Source organism: Ylistrum balloti, unplaced genomic scaffold (genome assembly GCF_031769215.1).
Source record: "Ylistrum balloti isolate Yb309-2 unplaced genomic scaffold, AGI_CSIRO_Ybal_v1 Utg370858, whole genome shotgun sequence".
Lineage (NCBI taxonomy): Eukaryota > Metazoa > Mollusca > Bivalvia > Pectinida > Pectinidae > Ylistrum > Ylistrum balloti.
This window is the reverse complement of record NW_026782492.1, coordinates 52544-73371: the sequence shown is the minus strand read 5'-3', so window position 1 is coordinate 73371 and position 20828 is coordinate 52544. Positions and strand designations below refer to the sequence as shown.

At 36.9% G+C, this 20828-nt stretch overlaps 1 protein-coding gene across 1 annotated transcript in view; it reads left to right on the top strand.

The window, feature by feature from the left end:
- The first annotated feature begins 2321 nt into the window (after positions 1-2321).
- Positions 2322-20828, top strand: part of LOC132559128 (glycerol kinase-like) — a 45237-nt gene continuing 26730 nt past the window's right edge. Inside the window, exons 1-6 of the mRNA XM_060223734.1 lie at positions 2322-2376; positions 7638-7714; positions 8192-8265; positions 9111-9217; positions 10459-10536; positions 11087-11166. Of these exons, the coding sequence (XP_060079717.1) occupies positions 7643-7714; positions 8192-8265; positions 9111-9217; positions 10459-10536; positions 11087-11166 (411 nt within the window). The 5' untranslated portion in view covers positions 2322-2376; positions 7638-7642. The remainder of the gene's footprint in view (positions 2377-7637; positions 7715-8191; positions 8266-9110; positions 9218-10458; positions 10537-11086; positions 11167-20828) is intronic.

Genomic DNA, 20828 nt, shown 5'->3' with positions numbered 1-20828 from the left:
CAATAGTGACATATATATAATTGATAATAGTCCAGTGACGTCACACGTGCTTGTCGAAACCGACATGAAAAATTGTACCAGTAGGAGAAGAATTTAGATATTATGTATGAAGATGTCTTACATGGTCATGACAATTATCTCATCTACGTGTATATTGATACAATAATCTCCTGAAACTTACAGATTTCAAATAATAGACCTAAAGTTTTCGATCATAAACATTTTGGGGAGGAGATTTTGAAAATTGATTTAAAAGATGTTCGCGAAACTAGATCTAGACGGAAGGGAGAAGCAAGGAAAGGCAAGTGGATCATACATATATATTATCATTATAATTAATATTAAGTATGTGTGTGTCTAAAGTATATCACCAGTAATCAGGTGTAGTAATCATGAAGGATAAAGATTTCACGTGACCCTGTTTTTTGTAAATACGTCATGTCGACACCGATACCTAATTTATTATTGTTTGCAGTGATTTAGAATGCGGTGTCAGATTTTTTTAGAATGTTTCCTTTTTTATTTGTTATTCATAATCAAAACGTGCAATAACATATATCATCTTTGTAATTATATATTTGTATTAATAATAATCATTTTAGTGTTAATTCTGTTTTATTGTGTATCAAGAGCGAACTGTGATTAATATCACAGGCACCGGTCGCAATTTATCTGACACGATGTTATGTAGTTACGTTAGATACTAACTAGCCAACAACAACTGATAAATTGTAACCAGTATCTGTGACCTCCGTAATCAATCTACTGCCGTGATCTACAATAGTTGTCACGTTGTTGGAGACAAAACGAGTTACTTCCCTTTGTTTGATCTCCCTATTACTTTTACATATCGCACAAGTAGACAATTTGGACAACTACGTAGAAATCATCCTGGTGTTTTAAAGACTTTATATTAAAGTCATGATTCCTTAGTATCACGCAGTAAATTAGTTTGTTGACCTAATTATTATAACCAGGGCCTGTTATAACTCAATACTACAGAAGCAACATTTCTAAATTTTACATGTTTTCACTATCTCTTTCTTCGTGAATCATAGAAATTAATATTTGTGAGACCTTGTCTACTTTTGAGGCTCTGTAATGTATCTTGAGTGGAAATCAGTGTCACCTACCATATTGTACTTCACACCAGAAGCAATATCTGTTCGACGTGTGTTGTAAAAGGAAAGGGAATACTTGAATAATAAACGTGGTTTAATGAATAAATCAATCAATTACACAAATTTCTTGTCCGCTTCGTTTTGTGTGTGCCTTTTTTGTTTGTTTTGTTTTTGTTACTGATAATTTCTCTTTAAATGTTCTTTGTTGTTATTGGAACAATTATTTAAACCGTTACAATCCCAAAGAACGAATTAAATATCCTCTTGAGGGGTCCATATCAGTGGATCTCGCCTTGAGGGGTCCATATCAGTGGATCTCGCTTTGAGGGGTCCATATCAGTGGATCTCGCCTTGAGGGGTCCATATCAGTGGGTCTCGCTTGAGGGGTCCATATCAGTGGGTCTCGCTTGAGGGGTCCATATCAGTGGGTCTCGCTTGAGGGGTCCATATCAGTGGATCTCGCCTTCATCAGCATGGCATCCGCAAATCGACTCTCGACACTCCGTCCCTGTTTATCATGAATTACAATTTTTATCTCCGATTTTGTTGAATACAAACAACTGTTCCTGAACGTCAAAGAACATTTAACGGATGTTAAAAAGTGAAAAAAAAAGTTTTATTGTCACTGCAGTGCCATCCCTGTACGTGTTAAACCAGTATAGAGAGACAGCCATAGGGAGGGGATTGGGAGGGGAAAGGGTGTTTTTTTATGTGAGTGTTTGGCAGGAGCGGTAATGGAGAGACATTACTCGGCACACCGACCTGTCATAGCTGCAAACTGCGCTATGACCAGCCAAGAGTCATGTTTCAGTTACATGTGGTATCATATCGTACACCCTCGGGATCGTAATGACGTAATTTGGACAAGGAGGGGGTATTTCAGCACATATACATTAAGTGTATGCATTTCCCTCAAATTCACTATATCCTAATTTAGTTATCTATCTACTTGTTTATTCATCGGGTTTTCGTCCACTATCATTAGTAATGATTCATTACCTTTCGTCCTTTCAGCTTCAAACAACGATATCGTATCTTTAACAAGAGTTGTTGTGACGCGTGACGATAGGAGAAATGAATGACGGGCTAACAATACACACATGTATATATACTGTCAAATACACACACACACACACAGGTTACAGTTACAGTCTTACTTGTAAAACCGACGTGTACAAGGCCGAGGCCATACATTACACAGCGTGGTGCTGGTCGAGTGGTCATCGTTACCTACGGAATTCTAACACATCCACAGGTATGTAAACTTTGAGAGTTCAGGAGATTTTTCTGGTACAAGAGCACCTTTCCTTTCGCTTATATCATTAGGAAAAACTCCTCTCGGAAAGAGTTCCTTTTGAACCACCCACCCAAAATGACTACCAGTAGGCTATAATAAGTATCTAAAAGGGTTTATTTGAAGGGGTACCAAGAAAACTTGGGGCATGGTCTTAAAATCAACCCTTTCAGACACTTGTATTATATTTACCAGGTATAATAACCCCTTGGTAACCACTTTGGGTGGGGGGTTCAAAAGGAACTGTTACCCTCCTCTCTCAGTTGAGGCATGTTTCTTTCGTCCAGAGCTTTAGCACGCCACCGTACACATTTCAGACTAAGCCATCTGTATACGCCTGGTTAGTTGGTTGACAGGTTTTTCGTCTCCGTGTCACCGACAAACGTCAGTGTTCTGGCGACGTGAGGGGGCGTCCTGCATCCCCTTCATTGCGATCAAACCGTCTGTAGCTGTGCTCATTTGATTATACTAGTCTTAGAAGACGGCACCAGGGCCTAATATTGCCTAACCTAACTATAGCAGCAAGAACATGTCCAGAAGCTGAGAGGAAAAGTTGGAGGCCTCCCTAGATTTGGGATCTGGGATGGGGCACAGAGAAGGACACCACATACCTCATCAAGTGTTAATATGCACCAGTGAAATAGAAGGGCAGTAGTAATCCTCTCTGGTACCGTCTTCCTTGGTATCCTGGGGATCCTACCTGTTGTGTATAATGTACTGTAGCTTTCTGATATTTGGGAGTTGACTCCCGTCTACTTTTCTGTTTACCGTTTATATTTTGCCTAAATAATCATTTTTTCTTCGGAATTCGACGAGCAGTTTATGCACTAGTCTTTCATTTTCACGTGATTGATGGATGTACATTAAATTTTTATTTCTTGAAATTCGGCTATGAGATTTTTTCTGTCCTGATCGAATCTAATGCAATGTAGAAAAATATTATCATTTGCCTCTTCTGTTCTATAATGCGTAGAGTCTGGTGAGATATCTTTAACCATTATACTGTTGTAACTTTTTAATTTTGTGGTTCCTTATCTTAGTCTTGTGACGATAATATCTTCTAATTTATTTCGTCCTAAAGCTTTTGGTTTAATGTTAGGTTTATTTATAATTTGCCTCAGGTTGTTTGATCTTTCCAAATATTTCCATGTTTGTGACCATTTATTATTGATTTTGTGATTGATAAAAGAATATACTTTTGTCTTAGATAGTTTCACCTTATATTCTAAAGTGTTTTTCTGAAGAGCTGCTTTGGCTAGATCATCAGCTTTTTCATTTCCAGGTATATTGAAATGTGCTACCAAAAACCCCTGTTGTTTTAAGTTTCAATCTAGATTCAATGTTGAGGTGAATGCATTAGTTCTTTCACTTGTTCTAGTCTGTATTGATTGAAATGAAGAAAGACTATCTGTAAGAATTACCGCTCTATTTGTGGACTTTTTCTTGTTAATAAGTCTAAGTGCTAATTCTATAGCAATACTTTTACTGGTATAAACGGAGCACTGATCGGTCAGTCTGTATGATAATGCAATGTTGTTTTCTCCGAAAAAAATACCTAACTTTGTTCGTTTGTAGATTTTTTTGATCCGTCAGTACAACATTTGGTATGATAATTATATTTCTCGTCAATTATGGATAATGCAATTGTCCTTGTAGTTGCTGGATTGTCCTTGTAGTTGCTGGATTGTCCTTGTTTTTGCTGGATTGTCCTTGTAGTTGCTTTTGTATAAAATTTCGGTGCTAATTTGCGGAGTATTTCCAAGGCGGAGTGGGATTTGGAATGCTTTGCTCAATCTAGCTTGGTCTAAATTGTGTCCGACGAAAAGTTGGTTTGTTACATGGTTATATGGTGGTGTATTGTGATCTTTAAGTTTATCTCTATATTTAATGTTCTTGGCTTGTTCTGCTATAACATTAGGTGGAAAATCAGGTCTAAAGATTGAGTTCTAGCCCAGTATTTTAATATTATTTTCTCTCTCCTTAGTTTTAATGGTATTTCACCAGTTTCCATATGTAGACTTATAGTGGGTGTTTTTTTTATTGTGCCTGTTGCTATTCTAAGTGCTTTGTGTTGTATTATATTAAGTGTTTTTAGGTGTTATCTGAGACCGAGTTATAAATTTGGTATCTATAATCTATTTTTGATCTAATTAATGCACTGTATATTTCAATTTTGATGCTTGTTTACTAAAGGACTGTGATGGGGCACCTTGCCAGATTTAGTACTTAGACAATGCAGTGCTGAAAGTTTTATTTTCATTGATAGAGTCTATGTCTGTGCGTGATTTGACAAGTCTACCCTTTTTAATGAAGTCTTACGATTTTAATCTGTCAAATACTGCATGCCAAGTTAAAAGGGAAACTGTTAAAAAGTTCGCGAAATTCACATATATATTCATATGAATATTCATTCGTCGTAAAGTCATGTTTATAGGATCTGTTTCTTTATACGTCGTTTCTTGTAGCATATCTAAAGCTAGTTTTAGTTTTGTGTTATTGTCATTCCGAAAAGCATATGATCTGCACTGTTATGTGCCTTGTCAGTAAGGGGAGTGTACACGAAGTGAGAACAAACGTAGTAGACTGGTATTGTTATAGCACGTTTTGTTATTTGGATATATAAGCAATGAAAGGAGAAAGTAGTAATATATATATAGTTCTGTTTATTTATTGTCATTTCAATCAAATAGATTTAATTATGCGGTTTGTACCACGATGTACCCTATAGTAGTGCACTTCGTTCAAACGTAATCAACGTTAGAAAACTCATATCGTCAATCTTATTTAGACACTTTGGGTCGAAATTCCAATGAGTCGAAATAATTTCAACGGTCCATTGAATTTCGAGATAACGAGTTTCGACTGTACTTACTGACCCTTTCAACGTCAGTAACACAGACTGGGGGTCACTGATCAAGCTATCGCTTCTCCGAAGATAAGGAGGCTTGCGAAGTATGAGGTAAGTCTGGTAAGACTTGAGAATGAGCGGAGGGAAAGGAAACACCAGCATCAATTGCAGATGGAGAAGCTGACAAACATTAAGCAACAATAAATGTGACGTCAAGAAGAGTTGGAGGCTCTTTGGGTCAAGAAAGACGGGAGGGTGGGGGTAGAGGACAGAAAGCCACTTTTAGCCTCTTACACCACCGATTTGGGTTGTGGAGAGATTGACTACGGGGAGTTCGTATAAAAAGAAATTCTCGGAAGAAGCACCAAATGAGGATAAGTCTCGGAGGGAAGTCTTGTAATAGGGTAGAAGGACCGCCTCACCGAAAAAGCGCTCTCTATGGTGTTAAAAGTGACCACAGAGTGCATAACTTGATTTTCAGGTCGTCTGCGAGAAAGTAAAGGAGAGGTTCAAAACAAGGACCAACCGAACCTCGTCAGAGGGCAAATGCAGGATATCAGATAGGAAAGTCATGAAAATCTTGCGGTGTTTGCTGAGAGACTTTAGGAGCTAACCCTTGATAGGTATTCAACTGTTTCGAAGAAAGTTACCAAGCTTATTGCTGCAGATGCTTTTCTGAAAGGATGCTTGGACAAAAGATCCACCCTTACAGGTATGGAAAAGGAAGCGGAAACCCTAAATCAAGCGAGGGTTATTGTTAAGCTAACTACCACCAACCAGCGTCTTATATTTGGAACAGGAGATCTGATGTGAGACGAGTCAGCTGGGAAGATAAGTTTGAGGGTGACTCCGAACAATAGGTCCCGGTAGTATCGAGGTCAAAGCCAACCCTTATGTAGCAAGTGCAGAGGTTTGGAAAAACAGAAAAGGCTGTAGAGGATACCAGAACTTAGGTGAACACTCCGTATCATGAAAGATCAGATGGTAAGTCCACAAAGATAGTTGTTGTTCAATGAACCAGCCAGATTAAAAAAATCAGCGTTTCAAATTCAGTCAACTTTCATTTTTCGACGAATACTTCCGAAAACATCGAGCAATAAATTATATGGAACGTTTTGTGTTTCTGGAACCATTGCAGTGTACAATTTTCTGCAAATCTTGCGGAGAAACCGATGCGAATTGGCGTTTTTTGAATGTCAGTCATGTTTGTAACAGATAATGCTGCCTTCTCATTGGTTAAAAGTACATGCATCACGGAAATGTCATGCAACTATTTTTGGACTAGGTTATCAGTTTGCAGGAATTCGCCGATTCCAAGTTAACATTGCATTTTGTCGAAACCTGTGGGAGACCTCAGAGCTAATCACAGGACAGAGATCGTCCCTTGTCTTATGAACATACATTAAATTAAATATGATACCAGTCTCTTCAAACTCTGGTCTCTCAATAATCCAGTCTCTTCATACTCCTGTCTCTCAATAATCCAGTCTTGTCATACTCCTGTCTCTCAATAATCCAGTCTTGTCATACTCCAGTCTCTCAATAATCCAGTCTCGTCATACTCCTGTCTCTCAATAATCCAGTCTTGTCATACTCCAGTCTCTCAATAATCCAGTCTTGTCATACTCCAGTCTCTCTATAATCCAGTCTCGTCATACTCCTGTCTCTCAATAATCCAGTCTCGTCATATTCTGGTCTCTCAATAATCCTGTCTTGTCATACTCCTGTCTCTCAATAATCCAGTCTTGTCATACTCCTGTCTCTCAATAATCCAGTCTTGTCATACTCCTGTCTCTCAATATTCCAGTCTCATCATAATCCGGTCTCTCAATAATCCAGTCTTGTCATACTCCTGTCTCTCAATATTCCAGTCTCATCATAATCCGGTCTCTCAATAATCCAGTCTTGTCATACTCCAGTCTCTCAATAATCCAGTCTCGTCATACTCCTGTCTCTCAATAATCCAGTCTCGTCATACTCCAGTCTCTCAATAATCCAGTCTCTTCATACTCCAGTCTCTCAATAATCCAGTCTCTTCATACTCCTGTCTCTCAATAATCCAGTCTGGTCATACTCATGGCTCTCAATAATCCTGTCTCGTCATACTCATGGCTCTCAATAATCCAGTCTCGTCATACTCTGGTCTCTCAATAATCCAGCTCATCATACTCCGAACTCTGCATGCTCCAATGTCTACATATTATACGTAGGAAATGGTTTGATGTCATTGATGTTACCTTGAACGAGTAAGGATTGGAATAGACATAAAAAATTCTTCTTTAAAAATCAGACTGAAAACAGTTTTACAATATTGCTTCATACAATATGTTATAGTGATCTAGATGACATTGTTAATATCACTGATTTGTTACAGAGAGGATGACAACATTTGAAAGATATGGACATCTCGTGGCCTCAATAGACCAAGGCTCCAGCAGCACACGTTTTTCGGTACGTAGGCTAGGGTTAAGTCTTACGTTAAATATTTCTAACACGATCATTTTTCTTTTCATTTTGTTTTTCTTTCTTTTTTTCCCAATAAGTGCTGAAATCATTAAGGTCAGTGGACAGTTGATTATTATATAGTCAAAGCATTAATATGAATTAAAAGCAATGGGCTGAACGATATCATAGTTCTGACGTCCAAAGGAGGTTATCCTTAAATTATTATTCCAGACAGTGCGATACGCTGAATATGTTTCTAATGGTTTCTAGTTATCACTATTAGAATTAAATGCATGAAAACATCGTCAATATATAGAACTACAATCAGTTTCATAACTTCCGCAGAAATTTTCGTTTTCACTTCAAATTTTTGGTAAATGTATAAAACTGCGAGAATTTGAACCACTGAACACTAAACAGTACATAGAGAACAATGAAAATTATAGCTAAATTGGGCAACGTTTTTCGTGTTCTATTTTGAAGGTGTTTTCCAGTAAGACGGGAGAGATGCTTGCCTACCACCAGGAAGAATCGGTGATCCTCACACCTCACGAAAGGTTTATATACTTGTATGAAGGGAAACTTTATACTGATGAAATATCCCATGTAATTTGGTATATAGCTGTATACTGATAATACACATGCTTAATTTACTTATCGTCCAATGATTGTTTCTAGAGTTATGACCATTCAACTTTAAAAGTTGTCTTAATTTTTTCACAAAACAAAATGTATGTAGGACAAATATTGAAAAGCATTTCAGTAGAAATGGAAAAGAAAAAAAAATGTCAGCAATTTCATTTTGAATTTTTACCTTTGACTCTGCATCACTTTTAATTTCGTATTGTTATCACGGGTTCTGCAATCAGAGCTTCTATTTTGTTCTTTGCCATGAGTAAACCTTTTAACATAGTCAGTAACACTAAAACTTCCAAACTTTTCCTTGGTTGTCGACGGGGTGTTCGTGTCGCTCAGACTTACCTAGTTTGATTCACTGAATCAAATTCATATGGTTTGTTTCACTAGAAGTAATCTAAATTCAAAATCTGACCAAGTGAAGTCTGCGCGCCACATAATAGATCGCAAGGACATCTGAGTTATTTATATAAATAATGCATACTTTGATGACCTCAGACGGTATATGACTTTATCACTTGTCAAAAACGTCAAGAATAGACACTGAATATTTTGTATTTTTAGCACCTTCTTCTACAAATGTTATTTTCGTGAGAAAAAATAAGATTTTGGAAACTAGAATTCCTGGCCATCCACAGAAAACATCGACTGATTTACTCGGTAGTATTGTCGTGGAGTTACTTCTAATTTACAGTAAAAGTTCAGAAAGTAATCATATATTCACAAAGTACAACTGGCTCTCAAAAGTATAAATATGTTTTTTTAGATGGTCAGAAATGGATGCCGCATGGCTTATAGATTCGACTTGTGACTGTATGGAGAGAACTGCGAACAAGCTTGACGATATGGGCATACACATCAAAGATATCAAATGTAAGTCAACTTTTCTTTTTTGGAAAATTGTACAAGATATACTGTTTAAGTTATTATTGTCTGGGCTTTTCTAGTTCACCGCACCTCAATTGAGCTTATGACGTGGTTAGGCGTCCGTCGTCAACTTTTTCCTTTACACATCTTCTTAATAACCAATGGACCAAATGTTTTAATATTTGCTTGGTATGGTCCTGGTATGCCCGAAGTGTTTGCGAAAAAAATACCTTGACCTATATTCAAGTTCACGGAGGTCAGATTTGTTAAAACCTGTAAAGAACTTTTTCTCCTGAACTGAAAGGCCTAGAAACATGATATATGGTTGGTATGTTCCTATGATGTAGCTATACAAAGTTTGCGAATATAAATTACCTTAACTAATATTCAAAGTCACAGGGGTCAAATTTCATGAAACATTTAAACGACTTCTTCTCGTGAACTAAAAATCCTAGAGGCATGATATTTGATAGGTATGTTTCTAGGATGAAGCGCGACAAAGTCTGCCAAAAGAAATGACTTTGACTTATATTATAGGCCACAAGGGTCAAATTTGTTAAAACCTTTAAACGATTACTTCTATTGAACTAAAAGGCCTAAAGGCATATTTGGCTGGTGGCTTGTATGTTTCTAGGAAGAACCCCAACAACGTTTGGGAAAAGAAATGACCTTGACCTATGTTCAAAGTCACAGAAGTCAAATTTGTTTAAAACCTTTGAACAACCTTTTCTCATGAACTGAAAGACCTAGAGATATGATATATAGCTGGTATGTTCCTATGATGTAGTCGTACAAATGACTTCATTCATGGTCACAGAGGTGAGATTCGGTGAAATATTTAAATTACTTCCGTTCATGAACTAAAAGGCCTAGAGGCATGATATTTGGCAGATGAGCGCTGCAGGCCCATTGGGCCTTTTAGCACTATTCTTGAAGATACAATAAAAATGATATGCCTAAAATACCAAGATGTGTGCGAAATACACGTTTTTAACGTTTTGGTTAACATTTAAAAATTCACAGGCTTGTAACAGAGTGTAAAATAAGATGTCAAATAAGAAAGGTATACTCATCAGGATAAACTTGTATTGGATTTTTAACATAGAATAAACTACTTATATTGCTGAAATTTTGTAATTGCCGAAAGTGATCTGACTTTTTGAAAATTTTATAAATCACTTGAGATTAAGACAGAAATCGTTAATGGTACGATTTCATTTACCATGGTTTATTTTCATTTTTTACAGGTATTGGTATAACTAATCAGATGTTGACTTTGATTTTATGGGATAAAGTCACTGGAAAATCGCTGTGTAATGCTATAGGTAATGAATGTCAATGTATGTAGTGTGGTCCCTCAATAAGTGGGCACTATTAGTGTTGATCACATGTCAGATCATATGACACATGTGTTATAAAGAAGCTTGTTATTACGTCACTGTAGTTACTGAAATGATGTCACCTATGCAGATGGCACTGTAACTTAAAAAGTTTGACGAAGAAATATCGGTTTTCTACCATATCTGTTTGAGAAATCACTGAAAAGGATTTTAAATTCGGCTCCAGAATCTGAATAAATCTGATTTATGAAGCTCGTTGCGATTTTTTAAAATTCAGCTCACGAAAGATTTCATTTAAAAGAAAAAATTCTTACTCATTTCATTAATTCACTTGTCAACGGAAACGTGTCTTTCGTCTATTTTCAACTACTTACAGAGAAGCTCATATTATTCAAGGATTGGATGTTTGTCGAACATTAAATTGATGCAGTCGTATTTTCATTAAGCTTTTTCATCTCTTTTCGTTTAGAGTCTTCAAGGTTTACTTTCTGATCCTATCATTTTTGTTGACTAATTCATATTTGTAAACATTCAGGTTACACAGATTCTAGAGCCCATGCTCGATACCAGGAACTAGAAAGAAATATGTCTAAGGAAGACCGTGTGAAATATCAAGTAAGGATTAAATTTAAATGTGTTGGATATATTACTACGTTAATGTTTCTAATTAAAATTAAGAAAAACTGCCTCAGCACTTCTGATGTCTGTGATCATTTTGGTTATATTTAATTCGGTAGTAAATTGTAGTGGATGTAAATTTTGTAAATTTATTTATTAACCTTTTTCTATCATAGTATTGAACAATGACGTCCATGTAACATTATGTAAGGATGAGATAAAGTAAGTATGACAATCTATCAATCGATAACAGTGTAGAGGACTCAAATTTCCTCGGTATGACTCTAGCCATGGCGTTGAAGTAAAATCTCAACAAATATACACATGAATTCTCCTGAATTCCTTTTCATCCACCAACTGTGCTGCCTTTATCGAAATACACCTGCCACATGTATTTTGCTGTATTCGGCAGTGACGAAAAACAACTGTGTTTTAGCACGTGCATTAATTCGACGGAAATAGTTTCTAAATTTACTTCGAATCACGTTAAACAATATACTAATAAATGATGAAAAAGGCGGTTATATATACTCGGCGTCAATGAAAACGCAACACCTTTAAATTACTGTCAAAATTTACCAGTTATAGTTTTGAATACAATATTTAATAAAATACCTAAAAGTTGATTATGTCCATAACAAAATTCACTCAATGCAATCAGCACTACATCATGGGAATACTTTGATTTCCGGTGACTAATGTCCATACCCCCAAAATCAAAATTACCACGTTCAATATCTAATGTGGCCACCATTTGCAGCGACACATGCGCGACATCTTCGAGGCATTGACCGAATAAGGCGTTGAATTTTGATTTGAGGAATGTTCCTCCACTCTTCCTGAAGAGCGATTTCAAGCTGCCGACGCGTCTGGGGCTGTTGTGGTGGCTCTCTCACAGCCCTACCCAATTGGTCCCAAAGATGCTCGATCGGACTAAGATCGGGGGAAAACGCGGGCCACGGAAGGGTTGCGATGTTCTGATGTTGAAGTTAGTCTGTAGTGATACGAGCGGTATGTGGTCGTGCATTGTCCTGTTGTAATAACGCTACGTTTGGGTGTGCAGCAAAGAATGGAACAACAGCAGGAGTTAAGACCTCGTTGATGTAGCGCTGTGCTGTTAGATTGCCGTCAATAATTACTAGAGGGGTACGGTATGCAAAAGAGATACCTCCCCACACCATCACACTGCCCCGCCCCACCTATCCGTTTCCGTTACACAGCAGTCCAAAAACCTTTCACCTCGACGTCGCCACACTCGAATTCTACCGTCATTTCCTCTGAGGCGGAATCTCGATTCGTTAACAGGACGCCAGCCCACCGACGTTGTGTCCATCCTCGGCGCTGTCTTGTCCAATTTAGACGATTTTGACGGCGAATTTGAGTCAATTCGTTTCCTCTAAATGGACGGCGCGACGCCAATCCGGTTGTGCGAAGGCGACGGCGCACAGTACTAGCTGACAAACGTCTGCCATGACTTCCTATCGTCTGTCTAGCCGTTCTTGTCGCGGTTTGAAAACGATCTCGCAGGTGACTTAGTCGAATGTAACGGTCCTGGTTTGGCGTCGTCACTCTGTCGCCCCGGACGAGGTCGATCTATCACGGATCCGGTTTGTCGCACTCGTTCTGCCAGTCGATTGATTGTGGAAGCAGAACAACCCATTCTCCTGGCAACTTCCCTCTGAGAAAGCCCTCCTGCCAGCATACCCCGAGCTTCGTGTCTTTCATTGTCTGTCAGTCGAGGCATTTGTAGCAAATAATGATGACAATTTAAAAAATTGATGACGGAAAAATGTCTGCCTGTAACTACAGTGTTCACTAGTAGTGACTGAGCAAGGATATAACGCACTTTAGAGCGCCGACGTGTAAACTCATGCTTTTAAGACAATGCCCTGTGGTACGACAAGGAGTTGATATTACTCGACCATTATTTCGTTAGTTTTGTAGTGCATTGTGGCTAAATACAGCAGAATAAGAATCTAATCCTTGTTGTGAAGAATATATTATGTCCAAAATTTTAGTGTTGCGTTTTCATTGGCGCCGAGTATATGTTGTAATGAACAGGTTAATTTACGAAAATTCGTAATATCGTTGTCACATCAACTTAAGTTTGGAATTAAATTTTTGCATGTGGTGTTGTGAAAAAATAGAAAGAATTGTGATGTAGATAATGATATGTAGTGTGGTGTTGTGATGTAATGATTTCATGTATAATGATACAGTGTGGTGTTGATGTAGATGATACTATATGATTCAGTGTGGTGTTGTGATGTAATTGATTTTGTGGTGTTGTGATGTAGATGATAACATGTGGTGTTGTGATGTAGATGTGGTGTTGTGATGTATCTCAAATATTTATGTGTTGTGATGTTTATGATAATGATATCAGTGTGGTGTTGTGATGTAGATAATGATTCAGTGTGGTGTTGTGATGTAGATAATGATACAGTGTGGTGTTGTGATGTAGTGATTCAGTGTGGTGTTGTGATGTAGATAATGATTCAGTGTGGTGTTGTGATGTAGATAATGATACAGTGTGGTGTTGTGATGTAGATAATGATACAGTGTGGTGTTGTGATGTAGATAATGATACAGTGTGGTGTTGTGATGTAGATAATGATACAGTGTGGTGTTGTGATGTAATGATACAGTGTGGTGTTGTGATGTAGATAATGATTCAGTGTGGTGTTGTGATGTAGATAATGATACAGTGTGGTGTTGTGATGTAGATAATGATACAGTGTGGTGTTGTGATGTAGATAATGATTCAATGATTCAGTGTGGTGTTGTGATGTAGATAATGATACAGTGTGGTGTTGTGATGTAGATAATGATTCAGTGTGGTGTTGTGATGTAGATAATGATACAGTGTGGTGTTGTGATGTAGATAATGATTCAGTGTGGTGTTGTGATGTAATGATACAGTGTGGTGTTGTGATGTAGATAATGATACAGTGTGGTGTTGTGATGTAGATAATGATTCAGTGTGGTGTTGTGATGTAATGATACAGTGTGGTGTTGTGATGTAGATAATGATACAGTGTGGTGTTGTGATGTAGATAATGATACAGTGTGGTGTTGTGATGTAATGATACAGTGTGGTGTTGTGATGTAATGATGTAGATAATGATACAGTGATGGTGTTGTGATGTAGATAATGATGGTGTTGTGATGTAGATAATGATTCAGTGTGGTGTTGTGATGTAGATAATGATACAATGTGGTGTTGTGATGTAGATAATGATTCAGTGTGGTGTTGTGATGTAGATAATGATTCAGTGTGGTGTTGTGATGTAGATAATGATACAGTGTGGTGTTGTGATGTAGATAATAATACAGTGTGGTGTTGTGATGTAGATAATGATTCAGTGTGGTGTTGTGATGTAATGATACAGTGTGGTGTTGTGATGTAGATAATGATTCAGTGTGGTGTTGTGATGTAGATAATGATTCAGTGTGGTGTTGTGATGTAGATAATGATTCAGTGTGGTGTTGTGATGTAGATAATGATTCAGTGTGGTGTTGTGATGTAGATAATGATTCAGTGTGGTGTTGTGATGTAATGATTCAGTGTGGTGTTGTGATGTTGACAATGATACAATGTGGTGTTGCGATGTAGATAATGATACAGTGTGGTGTTGTGATGTAGATAATGATTCAGTGTGGTGTTGTGATGTAATGATACAGTGTGGTGTTGTGATGTAGATAATGATTCAGTGTGGTGTTGTGATGTAGATAATGATTCAATGATTCAGTGTGGTGTTGTGATGTAGATAATGATTCAATGATTCAGTGTGGTGTTGTGATGTAGATAATGATTCACTGTGGTGTTGTGATGTAGATAATGATACAGTGTGGTGTTGTGATGTAGATAATGATACAGTGTGGTGTTGTGATGTAGATAATGATACAGTGTGGTGTTGTGATGTAGATAATGATTCAGTGTGGTGTTGTGATGTAGATAATGATACAGTGTGGTGTTGTGATGTAGTGATTCAGTGTGGTGTTGTGATGTAGATAATGATTCAGTGTGGTGTTGTGATGTAATGATACAGTGTGGTGTTGTGATGTAGATAATGATTCAGTGTGGTGTTGTGATGTAATGATTCAGTGTGGTGTTGTGATGTAATGATACAGTGTGGTGTTGTGATGTAGATAATGATACAGTGTGGTGTTGTGATGTAGATAATGATTCAGTGTGGTGTTGTGATGTAGATAATGATACAGTGTGGTGTTGTATGTAATAATAAGGTGTGGTGTTGTGATGTAGATAATGATACAATGTGGTGTTGTGATGTAGATAATGATACAGTGTGGTGTTGTAATGTAGATAATGATACAATGTGGTGTTGTGATGTAGATAATAATACAGTGTGGTGTTGTGATGTAGATAATGATACAGTGTGGTGTTGTATGTAATAATACGGTGTGGTGTTGTGATGTAGATAATGATTCAGTGTGGTGTTGTGATGTAGATAATGATACAGTGTGGTGTTGTGATGTAGATAATGATTCAGTGTGGTGTTGTGATGTAATGATTCAGTGTGGTGTTGTGATGTAGATACTGATTCAGTGTGGTGTTGTGATGTAATTATTCAGTGTGGTGTTGTGATGTTGATAATGATACAATGTGGTGTTCCGATGTAGATAATGATAGTGTGGTGTTGTAATGTAGATAATGATACATTGTGGTGTTGTGATGTAGATAATGATACAGTGTGGTGTTGTGATGTAGATAATGATACAGTGTGGTGTTGTGATGTACATAATGATTCAGTGTGGTGTTGTGATGTAATGATTCAGTGTGGTGTTGTCATGTAAATAATGATGATGTGGTGTTGTGATGTAGATGATGATTCAGTGTGGTGTTGTGATGTAGTAATGATGTAATGTGGTGTAGTGTGGTGTTGTGATGTACATAATGATACAGTGTGGTGTTGTGATGTAATGATTCAGTGTGGTGTTGTCATGTAAATAATGATTCAATGATTCAGTGTGGTGTTGTGATGTAGATAATGATTCAGTGTGGTGTTGTGATGTAGATAATGATTCAGTGTGGTGTTGTGATGTAGATAATGATACAGTGTGGTGTTGTGATGTAGATAATGATTCAGTGTGGTGTTGTGATGTAGATAATGATACAGTGTGGTGTTGTGATGTAGATAATGATACAGTGTGGTGTTGTGATGTAATGATTCAGTGTTGTGTTGTGATGTAGATAATGATACAGTGTGGTGTTGTGATGTAGATAATGATTCAGTGTGGTGTTGTGATGTAGATAATGATACAGTGTGGTGTTGTGATGTAGATAATGATACAGTGTGGTGTTGTGATGTAGATAATGATACAGTGTGGTGTTGTGATGTAGATAATGATTCAGTGTGGTGTTGTGATGTAGATAATGATTCAGTGTGGTGTTGTGATGTAGATAATGATACAGTGTGGTGTTGTGATGTAGATAATGATACAGTGTGGTGTTGTGATGTAGATAATGATTCAATGATTCAGTGTGGTGTTGTGATGTAGATAATGATACAGTGTGGTGTTGTGATGTAGATAATGATACAGTGTGGTGTTGTGATGTAGATAATGATTCAGTGTGGTGTTGTGATGTAGATAATGATTCAGTGTGGTGTTGTGATGTAGATAATGATTCAGTGTGGTGTTGTGATGTAGATAATGATTTAGTGTGGTGTTGTGATGTAATGATTCAGTGTGGTGTTGTGATGTAATGATTCAGTGTGGTGTTGTGATGTAATGATTCAGTGTGGTGTTGTGATGTAGATAATGATACAATGATGTAGATAATGATGTGTGGTGTTGTGATGTAGATAATGATACAGTGTGGTGTTGTGTAGATAATGATTCAGTGTGGTGTTGTGATGTAATGATACAGTGTGGTGTTGTGATGTAATGATACAGTGTGGTGTTGTGATGTAGATAATGATTCAGTGTGGTGTTGTGATGTAGATAATGATTCAGTGTGGTGTTGTGATGTAATGATACAGTGTGGTGTTGTGATGTAGATAATGATACAGTGTGGTGTTGTGATGTAGATAATGATACAGTGTGGTGTTGTGATGTAGATAATGATACAGTGTGGTGTTGTGATGTAGATAATGATTCAATGTGGTGTTGTGATGTAATGATACAGTGTGGTGTTGTATGTAATAATACGGTGTGGTGTTGTGATGTAGATAATGATTCAGTGTGGTGTTGTGATATAGATAATGATTCAGTGTGTGTTGTGATGTAGTTAATGATTCAGTGTGGTGTTGTGATGTAGATAATGATTCAGTGTGGTGTTGTGATGTAGATAATGATACAGTGTGGTGTTGTGATGTAGATAATGATACAGTGTGGTGTTGTGATGATACAGTGTGGTGTTGTGATGTATGATTCAGTGTGGTGTTGTGATGTGATACAGTGTGGTGTTGTGATGTAGATAATGATACAGTGTGGTGTTGTGATGTAGATAATGATACATTGTGGTGTTGTGATGTAGATAATGATACATTGTGGTGTTGTGATGTAGATAATGATTCAGTGTGGTGTTGTGATGTAGATAATGATACAGTGTGGTGTTGTGATGTAGATAATGATACAGTGTGGTGTTGTGATGTAGATAATGATTCAGTGTGGTGTTGTGATGTAGATAATGATTCAGTGTGGTGTTGTGATGTAGATAATGATACAGTGTGGTGTTGTGATGTAGATAATGATTCAGTGTGGTGTTGTGATGTAATGATACAGTGTGGTGTTGTGATGTAGATACTGATACAGTGTGGTGTTGTGATGTAGATAATGATTCAGTGTGGTGTTGTGATGTAGATAATGATTTAGTGTGGTGTTGTGATGTAATGATTCAGTGTGGTGTTGTGATGTAGATAATGATACAGTGTGGTGTTGTGATGTAGATAATGATACAGTGTGGTGTTGTGATGTAGATAATGATACAGTGTGGTGTTGTGATGTAGATACAGTGTGGTGTTGTGATGTATACAGTGTGGTGTTGTGATGTAGATATGTATGATTCAGTGTGGTGTTGTGATGTAATGATTGTGGTGTTGTGATGTAATGATACAGTGTGGTGTTGTATGTAATAATACGGTGTGGTGTTGTGATGTAGATAATGATTCAGTGTTGTGATGTAGATAATGATTCAGTGTGGTGTTGTGATGTAGATAATGATACAATGTGGTGTTGTGATTGTAATGTGGTGTTGATACAGTGTGGTGTTGTGATGTAGATAATGAGAGATGTACATATATTACATAAACGTCTCTGGTTTGGTATTCCTCGTCACACAATATTATGCGCAAACCAGGTAATGATGATCTCCTGAGTGAAGTTTTCTCACGTGTCCCGCTGTCACATCGCGACAGCTGACACAAACTGAAGCCCTAACTCTGTAAAGACTGTCAAGCTTATGCTAAACCATGAAGTAATCAAAGTACCGAAAGTACTGAGAGGCTAAACGTATTGAAAAATGTTCACAAATAACCGCTAAGCTATATTACTTTCCCCATACTCCTACACTTTGGAATGCAAAAATTACTAAAATAAGAGAACCAGAGGCTATTTTTCTTAATTTTAAGCGATTTTATATCTTCTTTAATTCTTCTTTCAAATTTGACGACAATAATGTGAATAAATCAAAATAAGTATAAAAAAGATAACAAAATACACACAACCATATATTTATCGCCAACAAGCCAAATGATAAATAGCTCTATGAAGTTGACTAAATAAAACCTTTGAAATACCCAAGATGTTGCAATTACTATCCTATCAATATGAGGGTTTAGACAAATCGAAAGGACTTTATACCTACTTCTTTATTTTGAATGTATTGCAAAGTAAAAGTCCTTACTTATTGTAATTATATTTGTAGTTGAGGAAAGTAGATAAGGTATACACAGCATTTCAGTTAGATAAAAGTGTAAGTAATTACATTAAATGTATTAACATGCCTATCTTCCTTGAAGTATCATGGTTAGACTTTTCTTCCAGTAATTATGTCTATAAAGGCATGGTTCTATTAGATTAAACCAGACTTCCATATATATACAAAATTTACAATATTTTCATTATAGCTACTACTATTTCTGATCTCCAATGCATTAGATAATGCCACCATGACACGCTAAATGAATAAATATGTTATGAAAATATTTCGTTTTAGTTAATTGATAATCATAAACATGAATATTTTGGGGTTTTTTTTATACGCGCGTTGTTCGAAGGAATATTTTGAATTCAAGGAACTTTGATACACATTAACAAACATTGAGAAATCAGCACAATCAACCTTCATCAAATAAAACTGAAAGACAAAAAATAAAAGTCATAACAAAGTCAACATCATGACCAGTACTGTATTAAAAATATATCATTCATAAATCATGAGCACCAAATGTACCTCGCCTACGAAGCGCAAACTTTTTATCTTCAAAAACTTGAAAAAGTGTCATGGCGGTGGATGCTAAAATCCTGAAAAAGTGTCATATCGGCGGGTGTGCGCGCAGGACGAACAGTCCAATTTTGTGACGTCTAATGAGGTAAAGTGATGTTATATATTAAGACGATCTTGCCACAACGACAAGGATTAAAGCAAAATTGATGTTCTGTTTGTAAGTTTTGTTTGTTTATAAGTGCTGTTAGTTGATAATTCAAACCAAGCCCCCAGACTAGCTTCTTATCATTGCGTCAAATATATATAGTATAAATATAAATAGTAATCGTATTGTTATTAAAAAAAATAGACTAATTTTGTATGCTTTTAAAATAGCGATGTGAAAAATCGCGGCATTATTTACGCAGAAAATTGCCGCTAGAGGGCTCTAACTCTTTTCAATATTTCAGCCAATGAGAAGGCCAGGATCGGTAAATTTTGTCTGAAAGGCCGTCGCAATAGGCTATGCGTACTGAGTACGTTTAGCCTAAAAACAGTAACTCTGTGAGATCGGAATGGGACTGTATGCAAGTGTACCTTGTCAAAGAGCACAGGTCTTTCACTGTATTTTGACAAAGTAATCGTTAACACTGATAAGGTCGGTTTTTATAAATAATAAATTCGTAGTCATAAGACCCAATGCAGACTCTGCATACTAAAATGTCAAAGCTAACTACCGCTAGTGATCAAGCAGACAACTGCACATGGATATCACTAAAAGAATCCTCGCGTTACTTATCAGTTGAAAATGTAAGGGTTTTGTCATGTACTATAATCGACCCATTTTTCAATGTTTTTCACACGTGCCAATGTCTGTACTGATCGGTAATTTCCCATCAAGTCCGTTGCCAAAACAAAGATTTTTGGAGAACCTTGCAATGCGGTTCGTACAAAGTTTTTTTTTTTTTTTTTTTTGCCTTTTCTTTTCCTCTGAAGTGTTCTCTTCAAGAATCTGTATGATGCCACTCTGTCATCCTTGGGCAATCCGTACAATATGCAAATGAAGTCCGACATTACTAAAAATCTTGTTTTCATCAACATCTCAATAAGTATAAATTGTGTCAAAACGATTTTGGTGTCTACCCCCATGAAATGTGGGGCAAAGATCCGATTAAGTGATTTCAGTAAGGATCACATGGTATCAAGAACCAAAAAATTGACGTTCAACCCCATGTTTTGAGGGGCACTGAATCAGATTAGGCCAATC